This window comes from Maylandia zebra, linkage group LG13 (genome assembly GCF_041146795.1).
Source record: "Maylandia zebra isolate NMK-2024a linkage group LG13, Mzebra_GT3a, whole genome shotgun sequence".
Taxonomy (NCBI): Eukaryota; Metazoa; Chordata; class Actinopteri; order Cichliformes; family Cichlidae; genus Maylandia; species Maylandia zebra.
The window spans coordinates 18,096,847-18,116,465 of NC_135179.1; the positions used below are offsets into that span (position 1 = coordinate 18,096,847).

Sequence of the window (19,619 nt, forward strand, 5' to 3'; positions counted from 1 at the left end):
TCTGAAAAGCGCGCAGCGATGCAGGGCGCTGCTTCTGGCTTTATTATGGTTCATAAGGCGACACCCGGCTGGGCAGTGCGCCTCGTAGGACCTACAGAGAATACGAGATGCTCTCCGAGCCACAGCGAGCTGCTAAGATCACACCACGCCGATTTTTGAACATTAACATCCAAATCAGCATTGATCCGGTAAAGTCAGGACAGGACTCCGCTGCTTTCTGAGTAATCCAGAAGGCACAGCACTGACAGCAAAACCCTAAGATGGGTTTTTAGCGGTATCGAACACCGATAAATTCTTTCTTCATCATCCGGAGTCTCATCGCATTCCAGCAGCAAATTGTGGAATTGTGGGAGCGCGTTGAGGGATCCGGGAAAACTAACAAAAGGCTTGCTCGGGCAACATTACGTCTTCCTACATCGAGTCACACACACACGCTGAATGCACAAAACAACGAGACAATAATTAATAACAGGCATCTGAGCTGACACAAACACTCTGCTGCTGTTTTCCTTTTCTCTCTCTCTCACCCTCTTTTTGCTGCAGAGCGCACTCGCTCACATTAAACTGGATTTTCATACCTTAATCACAGCAGGCTACGAGTGACCGTCGTGAGGAACAGAGTGTCGGCTTCAACAGCAGTCAATATAAAAACAAAAAAACAAAAGAAAAGGGAAAAAAAGAAAAAGCAGCAAATTCTCACGCTATCATCCCAGCACAGTTCAGAGGCACGTCCGAGCGACCCCCTCCAGCCGCCTCAGGTCGGATTTAATAAAGCGAGAGGCGCAGCGGACACGCTGGAGCCTCCTCAGCGTGGACGTACACATAACTGCATCGCAGCGAACGTTGCTCGTTGAACGTCGTAAAGACACACGCGAAGAAAACACTCACCGAATGTCGACGCGTTGTTTATTTCATTGCCCCCGCTGAGCAGCTGTTTGTAGTGGTGCGTCACCGACTTCCGCGTTAAGATGGAGTGGAAACAAAATGCAAGAAATAATTAATTTAAAGGACAGGCGGCGCACGCGGGCGAACTGACTGAGGGCTGTGCACTGCCGAGGAGAGGAGGATGGCGATGATGATGATGATGTGGTGATGAAGGTGACCATGATAGCTTTTGATGATCGTGATGGCAGTGAGGTGGAAAATGACCCCACCGTAGTGATTATAGTGATAGTGAATAACAATAAGTGATAATTAAAAGGTGCCATAATCAGTATTTTATGCGACAAATGGTTCCCTGTGTAATTTTAAGGGTGTTACTCACAGTGAGAAGTCCACAAATATTCAAATTATGGCCTTTAACATTTTGCTTTAGTGTCGAGCAGCAGTTTTAAAGAAAATCTGCAGCAGCCCATAAAATGATGGGCAAGCAGACAGAAAGTAGCAGGTGAAAAGTATACCTCTGCATTTCTATGCATTTTCACTATAAAAGCTACCCTGCCAGTGCCAAAAGGGCGATACCAGCACTGCTGTGTCTAAAGTTTGAACCACTGAATTGAGTGGCTTTGGGAGGGGCTTCCGAGAAATTTATCAGTGAGTGACAGATGCTCTGTAAAAAACGGTTGTCAAAGGGCACAAAAGGCAGAAGTGGCTCAAGAATGGTGCTTGGAACATCACAGGGTCATGAAAAAGTCTAACAAAGGCTCAACAGCCAAGGAGCCAAAATAATAATAATTTCCTTCTGGAGTCTGTGGTTCATCAGCTGATGCACACATGACCACAACAGCTGTTCTCTCAAGTGGCCAAAAACTAAATTTAAGTTGCATTATCATAGAAGTTGAAGCACCATCAGCTTATATCGTTCCTGTTTGCCTCGTACAAAACAATGAGGTTAAAAAAATACATCCATTTTATTGGAGTCATCATGAAGATCTGTAATATATTCTTGACTCGTGCAACCAACTCTGGGAAATTACATATCGTGACTAAGAAAGGGGCAGTCAAGGACACATATTTGTACCAATTTACCAGGCAACATGCCACATGTTAATTACAGATGTGCTGCTAGGTGGATTTTGTTCGCTTTAGACAGAGTTAGGCTCCCTGTTTCCCCCCATCTGTAGCTACACCAAACTACACACATCTTACTTAACACTCTATCAGAAAGAAACGATTAGACATTTCTTATTTTAAATGACATCACATAAAGTGATGACTACAACTTTTTTAATTAAAAATGCTCTAGTTTGTCACATTGTTCTAATATACTCAAGTAAAGAAGTTTTCAGATTATAAATGTCTGGTTGTGTATCGTGACACTTCCAGCTCAAGTAAATCCCTGCTTGTGCTGTAACTCCACGCCAAGAGAGCCCCTCACTCCCAGTGCAGTATGTTGGGAGAGACTCAGTTGTTAAAGAAGGGAACGTATCCTCTGTTGACTCAAAGCCTGAGCTCTATCTCTGTGAAGCCTTTCATTGTATTCAGCCTTATTACTGATGCGAAGTCTGCCGCTCTGTCCTTGGGGTGGGACAACAGCGCTTCTGTGCTCTGTCTGGACAAAGTGGGCACCTCAGAAACGAGTCTGCCAAACCGTCATGCGTGTGTCTCTGCGTCAGAGAGATACAGGCCGTCTTGCAGTGTGGTAGGGAGGATTGGGCCATGGCTTTTGTATTAAGTGGGCAGAGAAGCAGGCGAGTGAAGCACAGCTGTCCTGTTGATACAAAAAAGAAAGAAACACATTTACAGGATGAAAACAGAGCTCTTTAACAAAAGGGAGAACAGAGCCAGAGAGAGAATTGTATACCCAGCCCTAACAGTCTTTTTTGGAAGCAGCTAGAATTTCTTTCGAAAGAGATTAGAACAGGGTGTGTGTGTGCTTAAGTGGAAGGAACGGGTGGTGTAAGAGCAGGGGGTTAACATAACAAGTCTCACTGAGTTAAAGATAAGCAGAAAGTAAGCAGAAAGAAAAAGAGAGGGGAAGAAAAAGGGCAGAGGAGGACAGAGAAAAGGTGGAGTTGGTACCCGAGTAGAACAATGTAGGATTAATTCTTCACAGGAGGTCAGTGGTTCTGTCAGTAGGTGGGACCAAAACTAGGAGTTGGTGTAAAAGACAGACGTGTGGTTTCAGTGTTAAGATTTCCTTGGCGGGTGTCTTTCGAGCTCTCTTACCCGCACATGAAACCCGTCAGACTAGCAGAGCTTGATCGCCCCAGTGTGCGAGTACATGACTCAGCAGTGTTGAGCCATGTGCATATTCTGAACACTTGGTGGAAAATGATCATGCTCGTTTGTGTTAAAACAAGCCTTTGTACTCTACGCACTTTTCCGTTTGTTGGTTTCAACATGTGATCGGTGTTCCTCATTGTGCTGGCACAAGCTAAGATCAGTTCTTTATTCTTTTCAAATTTTTGTAGCCAACAGAACCCAAAGCATGGCTGAATACAGCATTTAAGAGTTCTAATGACAAAAAGCGCACACACATTTTCAGGAACATTGTGCACTTTGATTGTCTTAATGGACTGTTTTTAAATGGACAATTAGTAACCTAAGATTTTGGATTTTGAAGGAGCCCTTTCCTATGAAAAGAGTCTGCCAAACCAGCATTTTAGTAATGCATATCATTGCTTTTACTCTCGGTGAGAATGATTTCTTCTTCTAAAAGCATGTTTGGAAAAAGAGAAAAAAACCATTGTTTTCCACTCGGTGGAAAATATAGACTTGCAGCACTTGGCAGAGTTGCAAACAGCAAGCTGAGCAATCCCAAAACAGAACAGTAGAAAATAAGCATTTGCTGGATGTGTTTATGTGATACACTGCAAAGAAGCAGCTGAAGGAAACCGAATCAAATACTCAGACAAAACCTCTATATATCCCGAAAGGTGCTCTATCATGTGGGAATGAAAAGAATCCCCTATTGGAAAAACTACTGCACTGACTTAGTGTTGCACTTTCATAATCCACAAAAAAAAAAATCGAAATCTTTCATGCTCAGCAATACAGTTTGTGTTGCAGGCTCTCCTAAAAAATGTATTGTCTCCAAAACTAAGCCAAAATAATGTGCCTTAAATCCAAGTAAGTTCTGTAAAGTTCATTTCGTAAGCTTGTACCTTTAGGTCAGTGGCTGTTTAAAAGTGTGTTGGCTGCTTTCTAAAAGTTTCTGGGAAACTTCCTTACCTTTGCAGCGCTCCCAATGGAACACCAGAACCAGCTGAGGCCAGTTTGTTTTCTCTTTATCTGCATGCTACAGCACAACAGGCTATGAAAGTCAACCACTATTTCAGGTCAGGACACTACCAGCAATTTTACAGAGTAGGGTTTATATATAGTCATCAACTGATAAAACTTTGTGTATACCAAAATAATGAAAAGGAAAAAACCACAACATGTTTGCAATTGACACGCTGATGCTATTATGTGTACACACACACACACACACACACACACACACACACACACACACACACACACTGTACTTGTAGGTTCATAAGACTGTGATGAGCTTTGCACATATTTGGTCATAAATCAGAGAATTGGAGAAGCGATGAAAGGCATTGATGAGACGGCACACGCAGTAGCCAGACTTTAGCCTACGGCAACCATCACCACCACTTGAATCCACCTGACTACTCAGCCAGTAGCTTGCAAATTTCTGTTTAATGTTCTAAAAACTACATTTTCATGTATTAGTTTCACCACTTTCACCAATCTACTGCCTCCTGTTGCTGCACTGATGAGTCTGAAATGAAATCAGCCTGATGCATTATTAGGTTATAAACTTCATCCTTTTTACTTTTTTAAAGTACCTGCCCATCTCCAGGTTTAGGTGCATTTATCTGCCAAGAGAGAATAAGCAGTATATGCTGCACAGCCCAATTATAGCAGATCAAAGCCAGGCAACACGAAGGAGGAAAGTGGGGATGAAAACAGCGAGACGTGATTCAGGACAGGGTTTGTTTGCTTCACAGGAACAGCACCCAAAGTGGGAGTAAAGTGAATAATAAATAGAGCCCCCCTACTTTTCATTCATTTCATCAGAGTGAATCACAAGGAAACAAAGACAACATATTTCTGTTCTGAGCAACATAAGAGTGTTCTCATATTTACTGACTGCTGAACTAGCCCCACTTCACAGGATTAACCTGTTTTTCAGATGTGTGCGTGTAAAATTACAGCTTTCTCTCTGAGCATTGATAATGGGTGGACATTTAAATATGTGATCAGAAGGCTTTTAAGGAATTTGCTTTAATGTCTCAACCAGATCAGAAAGCTTCAAGCATGTGATGAAAATAAAAACTGTGTAGCAACGTGTTTGTCTTTCAAAGTTTACATATACTCATCATGGGCATGGATGTCATGCTAATTCTGGGCTTTTAATGATTTATAGATATTCAGGAACCACCAAGGTTCAAGCTTGCCATGAACCGGTAACTTAGCTCATGAAGGCAAGCTTATACTTTTACTGAGGTTTAAAAATGTTCAACTTGTCACTAAGGAGCTAGCTGAGGGTCTGACTCGGCAGGAGGGGTTATTTAATGACAAGAAACAGAAACCATTTCCCCTCATACTTCACAGCACCGTGATGAGGACTATTACTGGGAGAGAAAGGTCAAATATTCAATCTGCAAATCTTGAGGAACTGAAACAGTGAAGCTTGAAGACACTGCGTGGAAATGACAAGAGGAGCGCCGGTAAGAGGGTGAAATAAGCATTTCCCTCAAGAAAACAAAGTCTTCTATCAGAATGATAATTTTAGACCAGCTGTTGGATTTCAACCAAACAAAAATGACGCACAGAAAGAAACTTTCTGGAAAGAAACTTTATTAGATCAAACCCCTGTAGATACTTTACGAGCATTTAAAGTTTTTGAAACAGCTGAGCAATAAAAAAAGACTTACAAAAGATTTTTTTTTTTTTTTTTTTTAAATGGCAACCACCTCACTGTAGACACAAATACCATAACCAACACCCACTCCTAATACAGTTTACTCAATAGGCAAACAGATTACTGACATCCACACCTACACACACTGCATACTTAACCCTATTTTTAAAAACCAACCTGTAATTTAAATAAATCATTAATAAATATTACGTATTTTATCATTAGGTGGGTGTACGGTTCTCTTTTTAGGAAGATTTCATTAGTGATGCCGGTATGTATGTGCCCATGTAAGAAAGATATTTAAATGTGCAGAATACAAAAAAAGTAATATTGAAGAGGACAACTAACAATAAGACAAACACAGAAACGTACGCCACCTTTCCCTCACAAGGAAAGTCAAATATATAAATATCATAGTTCTAAAGTGCATCTCTCAAAGACTTGTCAAATGAAGTCGCCCCGATTAAAAACAAACAACAAAAAAACCCAACAAAAGCCTAAAATAGGTATGTCTGAACATGCAGCAGATATATTTAGCAAAAACTACCTACGTACATGCAGATTTTTTTTAATGCAATGAAAAAAAAAAAAAGGCAACAGATAAAAAAGGGGGGTATACACTTTCACATTATCAAGAGGTGATAATTCTGTGCCGTTTCAGTCCACTGGTTTGTTCACACTTGGCTTTACAGAATATTTTATTTAAATTTTAGCAAACTTGGCTGATTAAAAAGAGCACACAGTGGTGTAAAAGTTCATTCTTTCCTTTACAAATTCATTTGCAGAATCGCTTCCATCCTGCAAGTTTTAAACTTCTTCACTCCTCATCCGCACGTCTGAGACAAGGTTGCAAGTTTAGATCTTAGGCAGCTTGGGAGCATTGATAAGGGGGTTGGTCTCTTGCAGAAAGCGCCGTCCGGCACCCTTGTAATCATAAGTGCAGTCATGTGTCTCTGCGTAGCGGTGAACTGCACAGAAGTTCTGACCGCACCTGTAAGATTTAAATAAACATTCAAGTTTGTATGCAAAATATATATTTTTATAGTACATTCCTCTTGAGACTTGATAGTCAGTAAATTAAAAAACAAATAACAAAATCCCCCTTCAGCAGGCTGTTTGCGGCATAAATGTGTAAATGCAAAGTCTAGATTTTCTTTCCTTACTAAACACCTCTTCTGGTTACACCTGGTGGTTACACCTCTTCTGCCCTCCAATTTGATTAATTTATTAGCACTAACAGAGTAAATTACATTACTCGTTTAATCACAAAGGCTTACAGTTTGACTAAAGCAGTAGTTGGGAACATAACCACTTCAAGTGTTAAATGTTAAGAGATTACACAGTGTTGCATCAGATTCAGTGTGTACGCCATGGACAAGGCCCGAGAGGGACAAGTAATCCATATTAATGTGGTGAGGAGAAACTTTGATAAAGCTAATAACTTGTGACAGAACAAGCAGCGCACAGAGATGTGTTATCATTGGGGATATGGCAGTAGGACAAAACGACGAACAACGAAAAGACCGCTTTGTACAAAAAGGCTCGCTTCAAGGACGAGACTGACAAAACTGGGGGTGAGATGTGATTTAGAGGCAGACAGCAACTGTGTGAGTGAGCGCAGCTGGAAATGCGGCTGGTACTTGTACCTGCACTCATAGCTGGTGGCCAGGCCAGTCTTCTTGCCACAGAGGAAGCAGTGCTTTGAGCTCTTCTTCTTAGTGCCTGTGGGAGCCTTGACTGGAGGTAGGTGGTATGTTGGAGTGCCTGAGAGAAGAGGAAAGACTATTTATTTATAAGACAGTTGCCAAAGACGAGCGGCTGATCAGACAAAACAGTGCAAGCCAAAAGCGTATGGACCCATATTCATAAAGCTACATTTGGCTGTTTGCTCGTCACAGTGGGTAACTCCACGTTTGATTTGGCAACTCCCAAAAGAGAATTTGTGTCTCCCGCTAGAATCAAACTACCAACCTTTTGCTTGCCAAGCAAATGCATTAACCACTAAACTACAGAGCCGTTATGCACCTGTAATCATGTATGTTTAGCAAAAAAAAACATCAACAATAAAAAGCAACAGTCAGTCTTCTTACATTGAACACATCAGCCTAACACAGACAGATCATTAACCCTAAAAGCCGTTCACATCTTCCATCCAGCTGAAGCCTCAAAACCGGTAGTGTTCCGAAATCTTATCAATAATCATCCCTTTCTCCACGACTTGTATTTTCTTAGGTGACAGCTCATCTGCGCTTGTGGTTAATTATTGTTTGCAGAAGAAATTTCTAATCCTCCTTGCTGTCAATCTGGGTCTTAGATGTTTCATGCTCATATCTCCCATCATCCAGCAACAGCACTAAGAAACTGAGGTTCTCTTTGATGCTTACAAATCACTATCTTTTAAAAGGGAATATAATATACCCCTGTACTAAGAAACGAGTGCATACAAAGATTATTCCAATATGTATTTCAATTTAATGTACAGGTATCACAAAAATCAAACAACAGGGCACATCATGATGGTATGTTTCCCAGCTTTTTTGTTTTAAAATGTGTGCACAAAGCGCAACTGAATAGCTTAGGCACATTTTTCACTTTTTGAGAAATCACTTCCCTGTAATTTAGACCCTTTTAACCTTCCCTATACCTCAAATTTGCTCAGGTTAGATCCATCACAGCAGTCACAGAGGAATAAAAATGCTAGATCAAAACAGGAGTCACAAAAAAAAGGAAAAGAGCACTTCTTATCATTTAATGCTCTGGGGAATGTTGTACTTCTCACTAAACTGCATCAGACACATCAAGCAGCTGTTTTCACCAGCTGTCAAAAGGCAAAACACCTGTTGTGACATCACGAACTGGAGGGTGACCAAAAACGCAATATGTTTTTCAGTCCCAGAAAGCTCAGCCATCGGGCTTTTCTCTGAGTTATTTTCATATCGTGTATTATTTCAGCAATGTCAACCGGTAAAAACAAAAATCACAATGGTGTTATTTTAACAAGAGTTTCTAAGCAAGTCTTCACAGTTATTTTAAGGTTGGTTTTAATAAAGTTTGCATTGTAAAAATTGTTAATGAGGGAAACCAGATGTGTTGTTGTAATTATAGTTTTGGGCAATAAAAACAAACAAACAAAAAAAGCAAACAGTCTGCGTTTTTGCATCAAATATCTTTCTATGAAGAAACCCAGCATAAAATACATGATTCATTTCTTTAGTCAGGAAACACTATTTTGTCAGCGTGTACCCGTGATAATCCTGTCTGTGGAAGCATTCAGCTCTGTGAGCCAAAGGGGATGTGGGAACATACAGATAAAACTGACGGCTCTGTGATCAAAGTACAGCAAGCTTGCAGGTTGGGGTATGGGATTGGATTTTTATTTGTTTTGTACGCTTTCTTTTGTATGCCATCATGTGTCTGCTACCAGACAGTGTTCAGCTACAGCCAGTAGGGCTGCACGATTTTGCATAAAATGAGAATCACGATTTTTTGCCTTAGAATTGAGATCACGATTCTCTCACGATTTTCTTTTCCAGTGTAAATATTTATTGCACTTATTAACTGCACATCAACTTCGTAACAGTTGAGACTGAACATAAAAACAATAAATAAACATAAAAACAACAAATGTCTCACGTTTTGTTGTTGCCGCAAAATGTTGTACTGCTTGAAATTCCGTCTCCACCGTTGCTCGACGCTGCGTGTATAGAGCAGGTAGTGCAACAATAGAAAAATAGTTGCGGGAGGGCACTGTGTAGCGTTTGTCTAGGGTGTTGATCATTTTCCTAAATCCCTCGTTTTGCACAGTGTTGATGGGAGCCATATCTTTTGTCAGGTGATAAGTGATAGCCTCCATAATTTCTTTGTGCCTGCGGGAGTTCGACGTGTATAGGGAAGCGCTGTATAAGGTTCCCGTTATTGATGTTTGGGTGGAGACCGGAACGGATTTTCTCCTGTCACTTTCTCGTCATCCCTGACGTGCTCTCCGTTGTTTTTTCCCTGCTAATTTTAGCATCACACGGCACAGCTTCTGTATCACGTGGTATAAGGCTCCGCCCTTGACATTTGTTCAGCAGGAAGAGTGAGCGCTTGTTTTCATGCAGAGTACGTCCCGGATCATTTTTTATTTATTTATTTATTTATTTTTTAAATCGTTGTCATTTGGAAACGAGATCGCACATAAGTATGAAACGAGATCGCGATTTTCTAACGATTAATCGTGCAGCCCTAACAGCCAGTGTCACTGGCATTATCCACATTGGGTTTTTGTAGTAAGCCGAACTTCATATTGTTTACATTTAATTAAGTGTGTTCCCAATTCATTTTTCTAATCTTTATAGTGCTCACTTAATTCAGGGGAGCTGATATGTAAATTTGTGTGTACACAGCAGAGGGAGCCTAGCATTTCTGATGTTCTGCCATAGATCAGTCACTGGTGTCAGTATAAAGGTTCCAGTGATTTAATGGAGCACCGTAAGAGGTTTGTGGAAGTTGGTTTATCTGATACCTTCATAAATCAGAAGCGCATGCAAGTGGAAATGAGTTTTAATACACAGGCCCTATGTATTTTCTATATAATTATTTATAATTGGACAGTTGAGGCTCTACAACCAGATCAGTGATGTTCAGTAGCTTATCTAGCTCACAATCATTAGTAGATCATGATCCAATTTATAGGTTACCGTAGTATGTGAAGTATAGAAATTAATGACAATTAAAATTGCAGGAACAACAAATGTGACCTTGAGCATAACTCGGGTGCTCAAGGAAAACTGTCCCATTAGCTGATCTTTGTGTTCAAGTTTGATTAAATTCTGACCAATATTAAAGGAAGCAGAGTGATTCTTGTGAATTGTGTAGGGAGGGACAGATAGTAAAAGCCTCATGCACTCATTTAGCTAAGGAGTAACACATTAAAAACTTAATTTATTACTGGGAAATAATAGCATCATAAGAGAAAGTGTTGCCATAACTTTACCAGCCTTGTTCTAAGGAAGACTCTGAAAAGCAGTTCAGGACACACACAACCTAAAGTGCACCTCTATAGTTACCTTGACTGACCAACTGCATATAACAAAATCTAGAGACTTTGCCGCAGGGGCTTGAGCTTGAGTATTGCTTAAACCAATTCCAGCCTGTCATTCAGTCCACTCTGTCTCTGCTTTCCTGCCTACTCTCTGCTATGTCCTGTCAAAGCTAAAATGACAAAAAAACAACAACAAAAAAACTAAATTAACACCATAAAATCAAAAAGCTTTTCAATAATTACATCTTTTTTCGAAACAAACCCAAAATTTAATAAATAAATAAATAAATAAATTTGATTTCTCAGTTTAAGCATAAACAACTGACTGAACTTTTTGCCATAGGGGGAAAAAAAAATCTCAAAGTGAGTTTAGGTTTTTTCTTAAAAATCCCTGAATGATGTAAAGAACTTTGGTGAGAAAACAAGAGAACCCCTGAGCAGAATGCAAAGTACTATACTGTTTATAATGTGAGAATATCCTCCATTAGTACTGAGGTAGATGGTACAGGACTCCTCTTTTTACACTGAAGTGGAAGATAAATTTGCTTTTAAAGAAACCATGAAGGAGGCACTTGATAACTTTGAGGCAACACTTTAGGTGATAATATACACAAACTATCCCTACTTTTTCAGATCCTGATTGAAGACATCAACATGGAAGGGTCAAACCCCAAAAAGATACAAAAACCCTACCCTATCCCTGGTAGAAACACACACACAATTTTGTGCGCAGTACTATACAAAAGTCTTGAGCTGCCCCTCATTTCTTTAGCTAGGAAAATGGAAAAGAGACACAGCAGACATATAGTATGTCAGGCAAAAACAGATTGTCCAGTTCTAACACAGCCTGAACTCTCTTAAGAAAGCTTTCTTGTAATTTATTTACATAGTCATCAGGACTCCAGGCTTCTTGAAGTACATTCAAAGCTCTGCTTTCCAGATGGTACTGCGTGGTGAATCAGAATCTGACAGTACTCTGTGTTCATAATTCCATTAATTATGACAAGATCCCCACCATTTAGGCCCAAACTATGCCTATGCTGCTAGTAATAAAGTGTCCAAAGATACAAATTAAAGTTGCCTTTTTGCGAAATTGTCAGCTGTAAGTAGGCACAATACTGGTTCCTCATTAGGTGTCTTTTTTATGCTTCAATTATTCATTGGTTCAATCCCCCACCTGTGATAATCATGTCCTTGTTATTCAGTGTATTGGTCAGCATGTATTAATTCATATTTTTTAACAGACCAAAGTAGCAACTTACAAATAAGTCAGCATTTTGCTTGGAGAATTAAAATTCTTGTAGCACTGACAAAGTACACACTAAGGTCTTCTACTCAGCTACACTGTCTGTATGTGACTGCGCCTATAAAAGGACAACATGTTAACTCACAACTGTTCATTTACAATCTATACCACCAGAGCATAGCAAATGATGTTGCACTTTGCTTCAAAATTCACAACTCAGATGTCCATTCAAACCACAACAATGCAAAAATTTCTTAAGCTAGTACTTTATAAACGCTAATGTCGTTTGCGTGTCCCTTACCTATAGTCCCAAATGAATTCATGACTCCTCCAGCTGATGCAAGAGTGCTGGTGGTCTGAGAAAAGAGCAGAAATATTAAATGTTTTTACAGGGTGCAAAACTAAAACAACTGCAGCCTTCAACTTAAAAAAAAAAAAAAGAAAGAAAGAAAGAAAAAAGTGATTTTCTAAAAATTGTTTTGAATGACTTCAATGAGACTGGCTGACCACACAAATACTAAAAAAAAAAAAAAAAAAAAAAAAAAAAACTTTTTAGGGTAACTCAATTTCACAAATTCAATCTTAGCAGCTAATGCTGACACTTATCTGTGCTCACCATGTAAGAAGCTGATGCTGGGGGTAATGGTGACATTTGCCTTATGTGATCATCCCGCAGAAGTCTGTCAGCAGGGATGGATGGCAGCCTGGAGCCACGGCTGCCCTGTCCTGAGGCAGTTGCAGGAGACAAAGCCAGTGCAAGTCCCAGACTCTCTCCAATACGGTCCCTGCTGCTGCCGCCGCTGATGTCTAGAGCCCTTGTGGAAAGAGAAGCCAAGAGCTCCGAGCTATTGAGAGACCCCACTGGCTCCTTATACGCTTGGTTTGCCACCTTAGTGATGTTTCTTGCTTCCCTCTTAGAGATGAGCTCTAGCCTTTTGCCAGGTGACTCTACTTTAACACCACGAATGCGTGGTGGATGAGTTGACAAGGTGGTTGAAGGGTGAGGAGATGTGCTGCCTTGTTTTGCTGAGGATTGTGCTTGAAGATTAGGCTGTAAACAGGAAAGTGTGGACTCAAAAGGCTGAGACAACAGTCTAGCTGAAGGTGACAGTGAGGTGGAGGCAGGTAATGGTGAGGGAGGGCTGATATGAAAGGATGCGCTAAGCTGTGTCCCATTAGCTCTGCTGGTGAGAGTTTCATTTGTCCCACGTGTCCAGGGACTAACGGGGGAGGGGGAATGTGGCAGTTGGTGCTGAGCCTCAACCTCGCGGGTCTGACAACCTTCCTCTGGCTGGGTGGACACATCCAGACTCAGAGGATCTGACAAGTCACCAAATGGAGATCCAGGTTGAGTTGGTGCTACAAGCCCAACAGTTTCGTCCAATACACCCAGCCCAAATGATTCCCCTACAGGTTCAACTGGGTCAAATGTGGCATCAGGTGGCCCCCTGGTACACAATGGAGGGAGCTGAGGGTATACACAGTCCCTCATCAACCTAGTGCTGCCAATGTCCAACCGGGACACTTTAGGAGGTGGGCGGATCTTGGCAAAAGGTGGGCATGTCTCCCATGGCTCCTCCTCCTGAAGCATATAACAAGACGGGGAGGAGAAAGAGGGAGGGGGTCGTCTAGGGATGGGCAGATGGGCAGAGGTCGCAGCAGGAGAGGCCAGAGAGGGGTCTACGGATTCATGGTCTACAATTGGAGGTAGAGGGGCATTTGACTGCCAAGGCTGGTTGATCTGAGGAAGTGAGCGCAAGAGGCGATGATGGTGTCGAGTGTTGGAAGGTCCGAAAGAGCTGCCACAGGGATGAGGGCTGACAGGGGCCCGTGGTTTTACCTTTGCAGACTTCTACAGGACAGAGACATGGACAGAAATTAATAGACGGAGTTATATCAGATGATTATCTTAAGTGTATATTTACCCATGTTGGAAAAAACCCATCATACTACTGACTAGATTTAAGATTATTGCGTAAATTTGATGAGTGCTAAAGAAAATGTAGAGCCAGCACAGCTGAATCTAACACAGCTCTACCCTCTTACTAACGAAGGGAAATTAGTGTTTGGTGCTTCATATTGGCTCCATGCAAAAATATCATTATCACTCTTTAAAATAATCAGAACTAATCAAAAGTGACTAGACTATTAGATGTAATTTGATTTTATTCCTTTCCTGATTAAAAAAAAGATCAAAACATTACAACACAAAATATTAAGCAGCAAAGACTGAAAGAGCATTACATCGTAATACAGAAAGCTCTCTACGCACAAGGCAAACACATATAATGGATCCAAGGTTTATATATTCACTTCCGCATACACGGTATCATGCCTCAGCCTGATAAAATATGTCAGACAAATGACAAAATGTCATTGATTTTCTTTGATCTCAAAGGTTCCTACCTTCTTGTTGAGGTTCATGTCCTCCATCTTGGCTTTGAGCAGCTTCATTTTGGTCATAGTGATGGAGTTCTCAAGGCTCTGCTGTGCAGCTGTAGAACTCTCTCCATCTTCTTCGGCATACACATTGAACACAGAGCCACCACTGGAAAACACAACGAGGGAAGAGAAATAAAAAACAAAACAAAAAAACAACGACAACAAAAACACATTAGCAATTCAGTGTCACAACATTTAATTGACACAAAAACAAGGAAAAATAAGACCATAAATTCAGCTGTAACGATCTACAGCTAAAACTAAATATCCTACAAAGTCTGTATAATTATACTTCACACATTGACACATTGAATTGTACTTTAAAAAGAAACTGAAACATTTCTGTTGTGGTTATTATCATGCATGATCATGTGACCATGAAGAGTACAAATTTCTAATCACAATCCAAATTGTGTGCATATTTACAGTATGTGGAAAGATCATATAAAATCAAAAATAAAACAAACTATGACAACCTCAGAGATTCAGATACGGGGGTCAGGGTACCATCTCCCCTGTCGACCACACGGAAGACATTTAGTTGGTCCCCCTCACGATAGACCACAAACGTGACCTGTTTGTTAGCCAGGTTTTTCTCCCAGCCTTCCTCCTTTGTGCTGTCCATCAGGTCAGCCACTTCTTTAACTGGATCCTCCATGGTTACTGACAAAAGAAGAGAGGGGGTTTAAACTGCAAAAAAACAAGACACTTTATGTAATTTAATAAAAAACAAGGAAGCAGATTAAAACCAAAAGCATAAAAACACTGACTACAGTTTGTCAGTCTTCTTACCTCTCCTGGTGTTAATTGGGCCTCCTCTCATAGCTAAGACCAGTTTCAAAGTGCAGCCCTCTGCAATGCTGCAAACACAAATCAAATGATAATACATAAACGCCATACCAGTAATATCAGTGCAAATATTATGAAAGAAAAGGAAATAATGCATGTACTTGGAGGGTAAAATGATTTACTTCTGAAGCAGAGGCCCTGATTTAAAGTAAACAGCACTTCAAGGGACAGGATGTTTTCCAGATGAACTTAAGTACAGGAACGGGAATCCCACTGGAACATTTGGCGCATATGGGCAGATGTTTCATCGCCTACTCTACCCCTCTGCTTCACAAACTTAAAAAGCATGCTGCAGAGTGTGATAGGGGAGCCGAACGAGATCTCACCAGAGACTGTTCATGTGGAAAATTAAGTGACAAACATTCATAACAATACCACCATCTGCAGCCAGCAGAGCACTGAAGGATGAGTTCTGCATCTCATAAACTGACAAGAGTGGATAGGGCAAATTCTCCAAATATGCTGTTTGTCTCACCCAATGCCACATATCTGGCTCATCTACAGCATGCTGAAGTGAATTATAAGTGAGTCACCACCACAGCAGGAAGGCTTTTAATGTGCACCTCCAAATGACACTAAATTTTCACAGAAAATTTTTAAATGCTTCCTGTCTGTAACTGCTCTAACAAGCTCCCCTGTATTTGTGATTTTGCCTTAACAGCAGTGCTCTGAAGGACACAAAGGGTCAGGAAGAACAGTTTTACCCGTAGTCATGTAGGCAATGTTCATCGTCCAGCTCCAAATTGTTCCAGATAAGGTGTTGCTGGGCAACAGGGATACCTTTACAGTCAGAGAGAAGGCAGGAGAGAAAACAACCAAAGTTGACAAGGACCTGTTCATATTTGATAGACAAAGTTCAATTACCTGACAGACATGCTCCAATTACAAGCAATTGCACATGACTAAAGATGATTAATGTCTGCCCCCTAAAGACAAAACTAAGCAATCACAGAAGCAATGACGACTTAAACATGGAGGCAAATAAAAATAAACTATTTATGAGCTAGAATGTCAGCTAATGCTGTATCTAAAACTATTGGATACGTGTCTAAATTGAAACATTATTCCAAGTGGGACCAAAATAACAAAACTCCAGTAAAAGACTGACAGGCTACTGAATACAAAGGCTCTCTAGAGGTAATGATTGGAATAAGAAGTAGTGTATGAGTAGGAAGCTCTCAGGAAGCTCTTTGTGCCCACAATCAGTGAACTCACTGCCCCGGTGCTGGAGGTGAGCCAGCGTTAGTGAGCAAGCAGTGGTCTCTTCATTGCAGAGTGATATGCTCATATGCTCACAAACACGCAGGCCTGGCTGACAGACCTCATCACACGCAGAGGGCTTTCTGACCACAAATGAAGAATAGCGGGGAGGAATGCAGATACTCAAGGTCAGCTTGATGCTTTACTAAGCAACCTTAAATTTTTGGGGGGAGTTTAAAAAAAAGATTTCTATGTATTTGTATAAATGGAAACAAACAATTATTTCCTAATGTGGCCAAATTCTTTCTAACACAGAACAGATTTTCTGTCCATTTTTGGTGCCTCTGCCATTTCTCTTGAGACAAGCCAGCAGATTTGTTGTGGTAATGATAATATAAGGAAAATTCAGCAAACACACTGACCTTTTCGCATAGTTTTTAATGTCACAGGAAAGTGTATCTACAAACTGTAGATTAGTTTGGCGATGTGACTCAGCAAGCTCATCGCTTTTGCTCTCATTTTGTACAAACAACTGGAACAATAGCAATGCTCTGGGTCAGAGCGACCGTAAGTTTAATCAGTACCCAATGCTGGATCATGAGGCATGGGATTTAAATGAGGACAGATCGTTCCAAATTCCCCCCCCCCCCAATTTCATCCAATGGGGATAATTCAGATTTCAAATTAAACCATACAACCCCAATCAAGATTAATCAGGTCATACAGTAATAAATATTGCACAAACGCAGTGTAAACGTGAGTTTGATTCTTTTCCCCCCCACTTATTTTTAAGCTTCATTACACTCGATAATAATCTGTAATTTAAGTCAACAATACAAATAACTAGAAAATTATAGTATCCAGAATTGTGTAACTCTGTCTCTACAGAGCAATGCAGAACACCTCAGAAAAACCTGACTAATACGATGGCAAATTGTATGTCAAAGGTTTTACAATAATCTGTGCATCCATTTTTTTTCCAAACAGTACAATAATATGTGTTGTAAGATAACAAACCTACCCTGAAGTGCAAACTACCGCAACATACAAACTAAACATTAGTGAGCTCCGTACCTTCCAATCTCTGGATCTTCGCTTTGACTGAAATGACAGCCTCAAAGGGCAACACGCGCAGCTCAAAACAGGTCCCTGTCAGTGTCTCTATGAAGAGCTCCATAGTGTCATAGAAAGGGAGCTTATATTGAAATGCTCCCACGCTATCGTCATTGAAGAAGGGAGGCTCCTTCCTGTCGGTCATCTTGGCAGAGTGGGAGAATGACTTTAGGAAGGTGGTGAAATGGTGGGGCTGCCCCCAGATGAGGGAGAGAGAGATTGCTCAGTGGCCTCACAACTGTCGCACATCATGCAAGATGACCACATCTGTGAGGAAAGAAACAATAAGTTAACATCACAATGTAAAATAGAATAGCATAGCCTTTTATTGCCATTGTATATGTACAACAAAAGTGTGGAAAAACCTTCATTTAATCAACACCAACTTAGAAGTAGAAGCACTGGCACTTACTATTGGGTTGAGCATTCACAGTCAAGCATCAAGGTCATTTTTGTCTACACGTGCATGTTGTACCATTTTTTTTTCTTGCTTTAATGATTGGGACGTATATCTAACGATGGACAACTGGTAGTATACAAATTTACATCAGTCATTACTGCACGTGTAATGAAAAACTGTCCTAAAAAGCAAAACTGCATTGTTGTGTTTGTAATTATTTAGCAACTATTTTAAGATAAAGGATTTTATTAGTATCAGGAGACACATGGAACCTTCTCATAAAATATTGAGGACATCATTAAAAGGGCCTGGCCAAAATTCAAGAAGATCAGATGTGTTACATAAGCCTATTATTGGTATGAGGTGTCCTGTGACTGACCACAGCCTTTGACAGCACAGCTCTTCGGTCACATGACTCAAAGAGCATCATCCAGGATAGAACCTGTGTGAGATGAGTTTTATTAAGAGAGACAGACAAAGGGGGGAGAAGGGACAAAGACCAGCAATATATGTATATTTGTCATTTTCGTTTCGATTGAACTGATTCAAAACGTACTATAACCAGATTGCTATTTGAACGCAACACGTCATCTTCACTTCAGACCCTACAAGCGTCTATCTACTGGTAACCAGTGGAGCCCAAATATATGGCATAAAAACTGAATATGAATGGTCTTGTCTAAGAAATTTCGGTAAACGAGGCCTCTGGTGTACTCTTTCAGACATTAGGGAGTTTCTAAAAACAACCCATTCGCTAAAGGAACCTGTTAGGGTGCAGTTTTAAAGACAAAGATATCTACACATCGCCTTCGGCCATATCCAACTGTATACAAAAGACCACAAACCCACAGAAGCAGCCACGGGCCATGTAGGAAGACATGAACTCGGTTAGCTAGCTGCCTGACAACGGAGATTGATGGTTTTAGTACAATTCCAGAAGCTAACATTAACAAGCAAAGGTCATACGGGCCGTTTTAACGCCCCGCAGCTTTTTCCCCCAATACGGCGTAAACATGAATGACGTTCGCAGTACTGATCAAACCCACTTACCAGTATCTGCTGCAATAACACGATGGGAAGCCCGTCTAGCCGACGCTGCTAACGGTAGCTTTCGTTGCCATGTTAGCCAACAACTCAAACAATGGCTTTCTCAACCGCTGGCTAGCAGACTGCTAGGCTACTTTCACGGGCTTCAGTTCTGTCCGTCCATCGTCGAGGCCACCGTTACATTCAAAATTAAGCAGCACCTCATCGTGTTAGACCATGAAAACGACACATGGAACAAACCGTCGACCCGTATCTGTCGCCGAGGCCCTCGGTTGGCGACATACCTGTCAAAGACGGAGAACAACACCTTTCCGACTTCCCTTGACTGACACACAAAGGGACCAATTGACGAACGACGAGGTGGGCGGGACAACGAATCGTTGCGAACAACACCAAATTCTTTCACTTTACACAGCATGAAGCCCTTAAACAAAGCATACAGTTTATGTAGAGCAGTCGGTTTATCCATCAGACCTGA

General features: G+C 40.9%; 2 protein-coding genes across 13 annotated transcripts in view; both read right to left on the bottom strand.

Moving 5' to 3' along the window:
* Positions 1 to 1,050, bottom strand: part of marchf8 (membrane-associated ring finger (C3HC4) 8) — a 93,080-nt gene extending 92,030 nt beyond the window's left edge. The window contains exon 1 of one of the 5 annotated variants that reach the window (XM_023153433.3): positions 889 to 1,050. The gene's annotated coding sequence lies outside the window, so the exon portion shown is untranslated. The other 4 variants (XM_076891677.1, XM_004551744.6, XM_076891676.1 and 1 more) reach the window with 4 other exon arrangements.
* Positions 1,051 to 5,740: 4,690 nt separating this feature from the next.
* On the bottom strand, positions 5,741 to 19,443 carry zfand4 (zinc finger, AN1-type domain 4). Of its 8 annotated transcripts, XM_076891681.1 has the most exons (11): positions 19,145 to 19,441; positions 18,474 to 18,536; positions 17,656 to 17,961; positions 16,086 to 16,161; positions 15,325 to 15,392; positions 15,009 to 15,195; positions 14,497 to 14,638; positions 12,707 to 13,942; positions 12,392 to 12,446; positions 7,468 to 7,585; positions 5,741 to 6,812 (listed from the first exon to the last, which is right to left on the bottom strand). In XM_076891681.1, the coding sequence occupies exons 3-11, from the start codon at positions 17,837 to 17,839 to the stop codon at positions 6,677 to 6,679; spliced, it is 2,202 nt and encodes a 733-aa protein (XP_076747796.1). In that variant the 5' UTR covers positions 17,840 to 17,961; positions 18,474 to 18,536; positions 19,145 to 19,441; the 3' UTR covers positions 5,741 to 6,676. The 8 variants fall into 8 exon arrangements, 5 of the variants coding, with proteins under 5 accessions (XP_076747796.1, XP_012774684.1, XP_076747794.1 ...); XM_012919230.4 differs by lacking the exon at positions 18,474 to 18,536; XM_076891679.1 differs by having other exon boundaries at positions 17,656 to 18,536.
* Positions 19,444 to 19,619: the final 176 nt, after the last annotated feature.

Excerpts from the sequence above, each read along its gene's own strand:
- zfand4 (XM_012919230.4), bottom strand. The coding sequence starts at position 17,839 with ATGACCGACAGGAAGGAGCCTCCCTTCTTCAATGACGATAGCGTGGGA. Across the intron at positions 15,393-16,085 it reads CATTGCCTACATGACTACGG|CATTGCAGAGGGCTGCACTT; the intron begins GTAAAACTGTTC and ends TTGTGTTTGCAG. Across the intron at positions 14,639-15,008 it reads CCCGTATCTGAATCTCTGAG|TGGTGGCTCTGTGTTCAATG; the intron begins GTTGTCATAGTT and ends TGTGTTTTCCAG.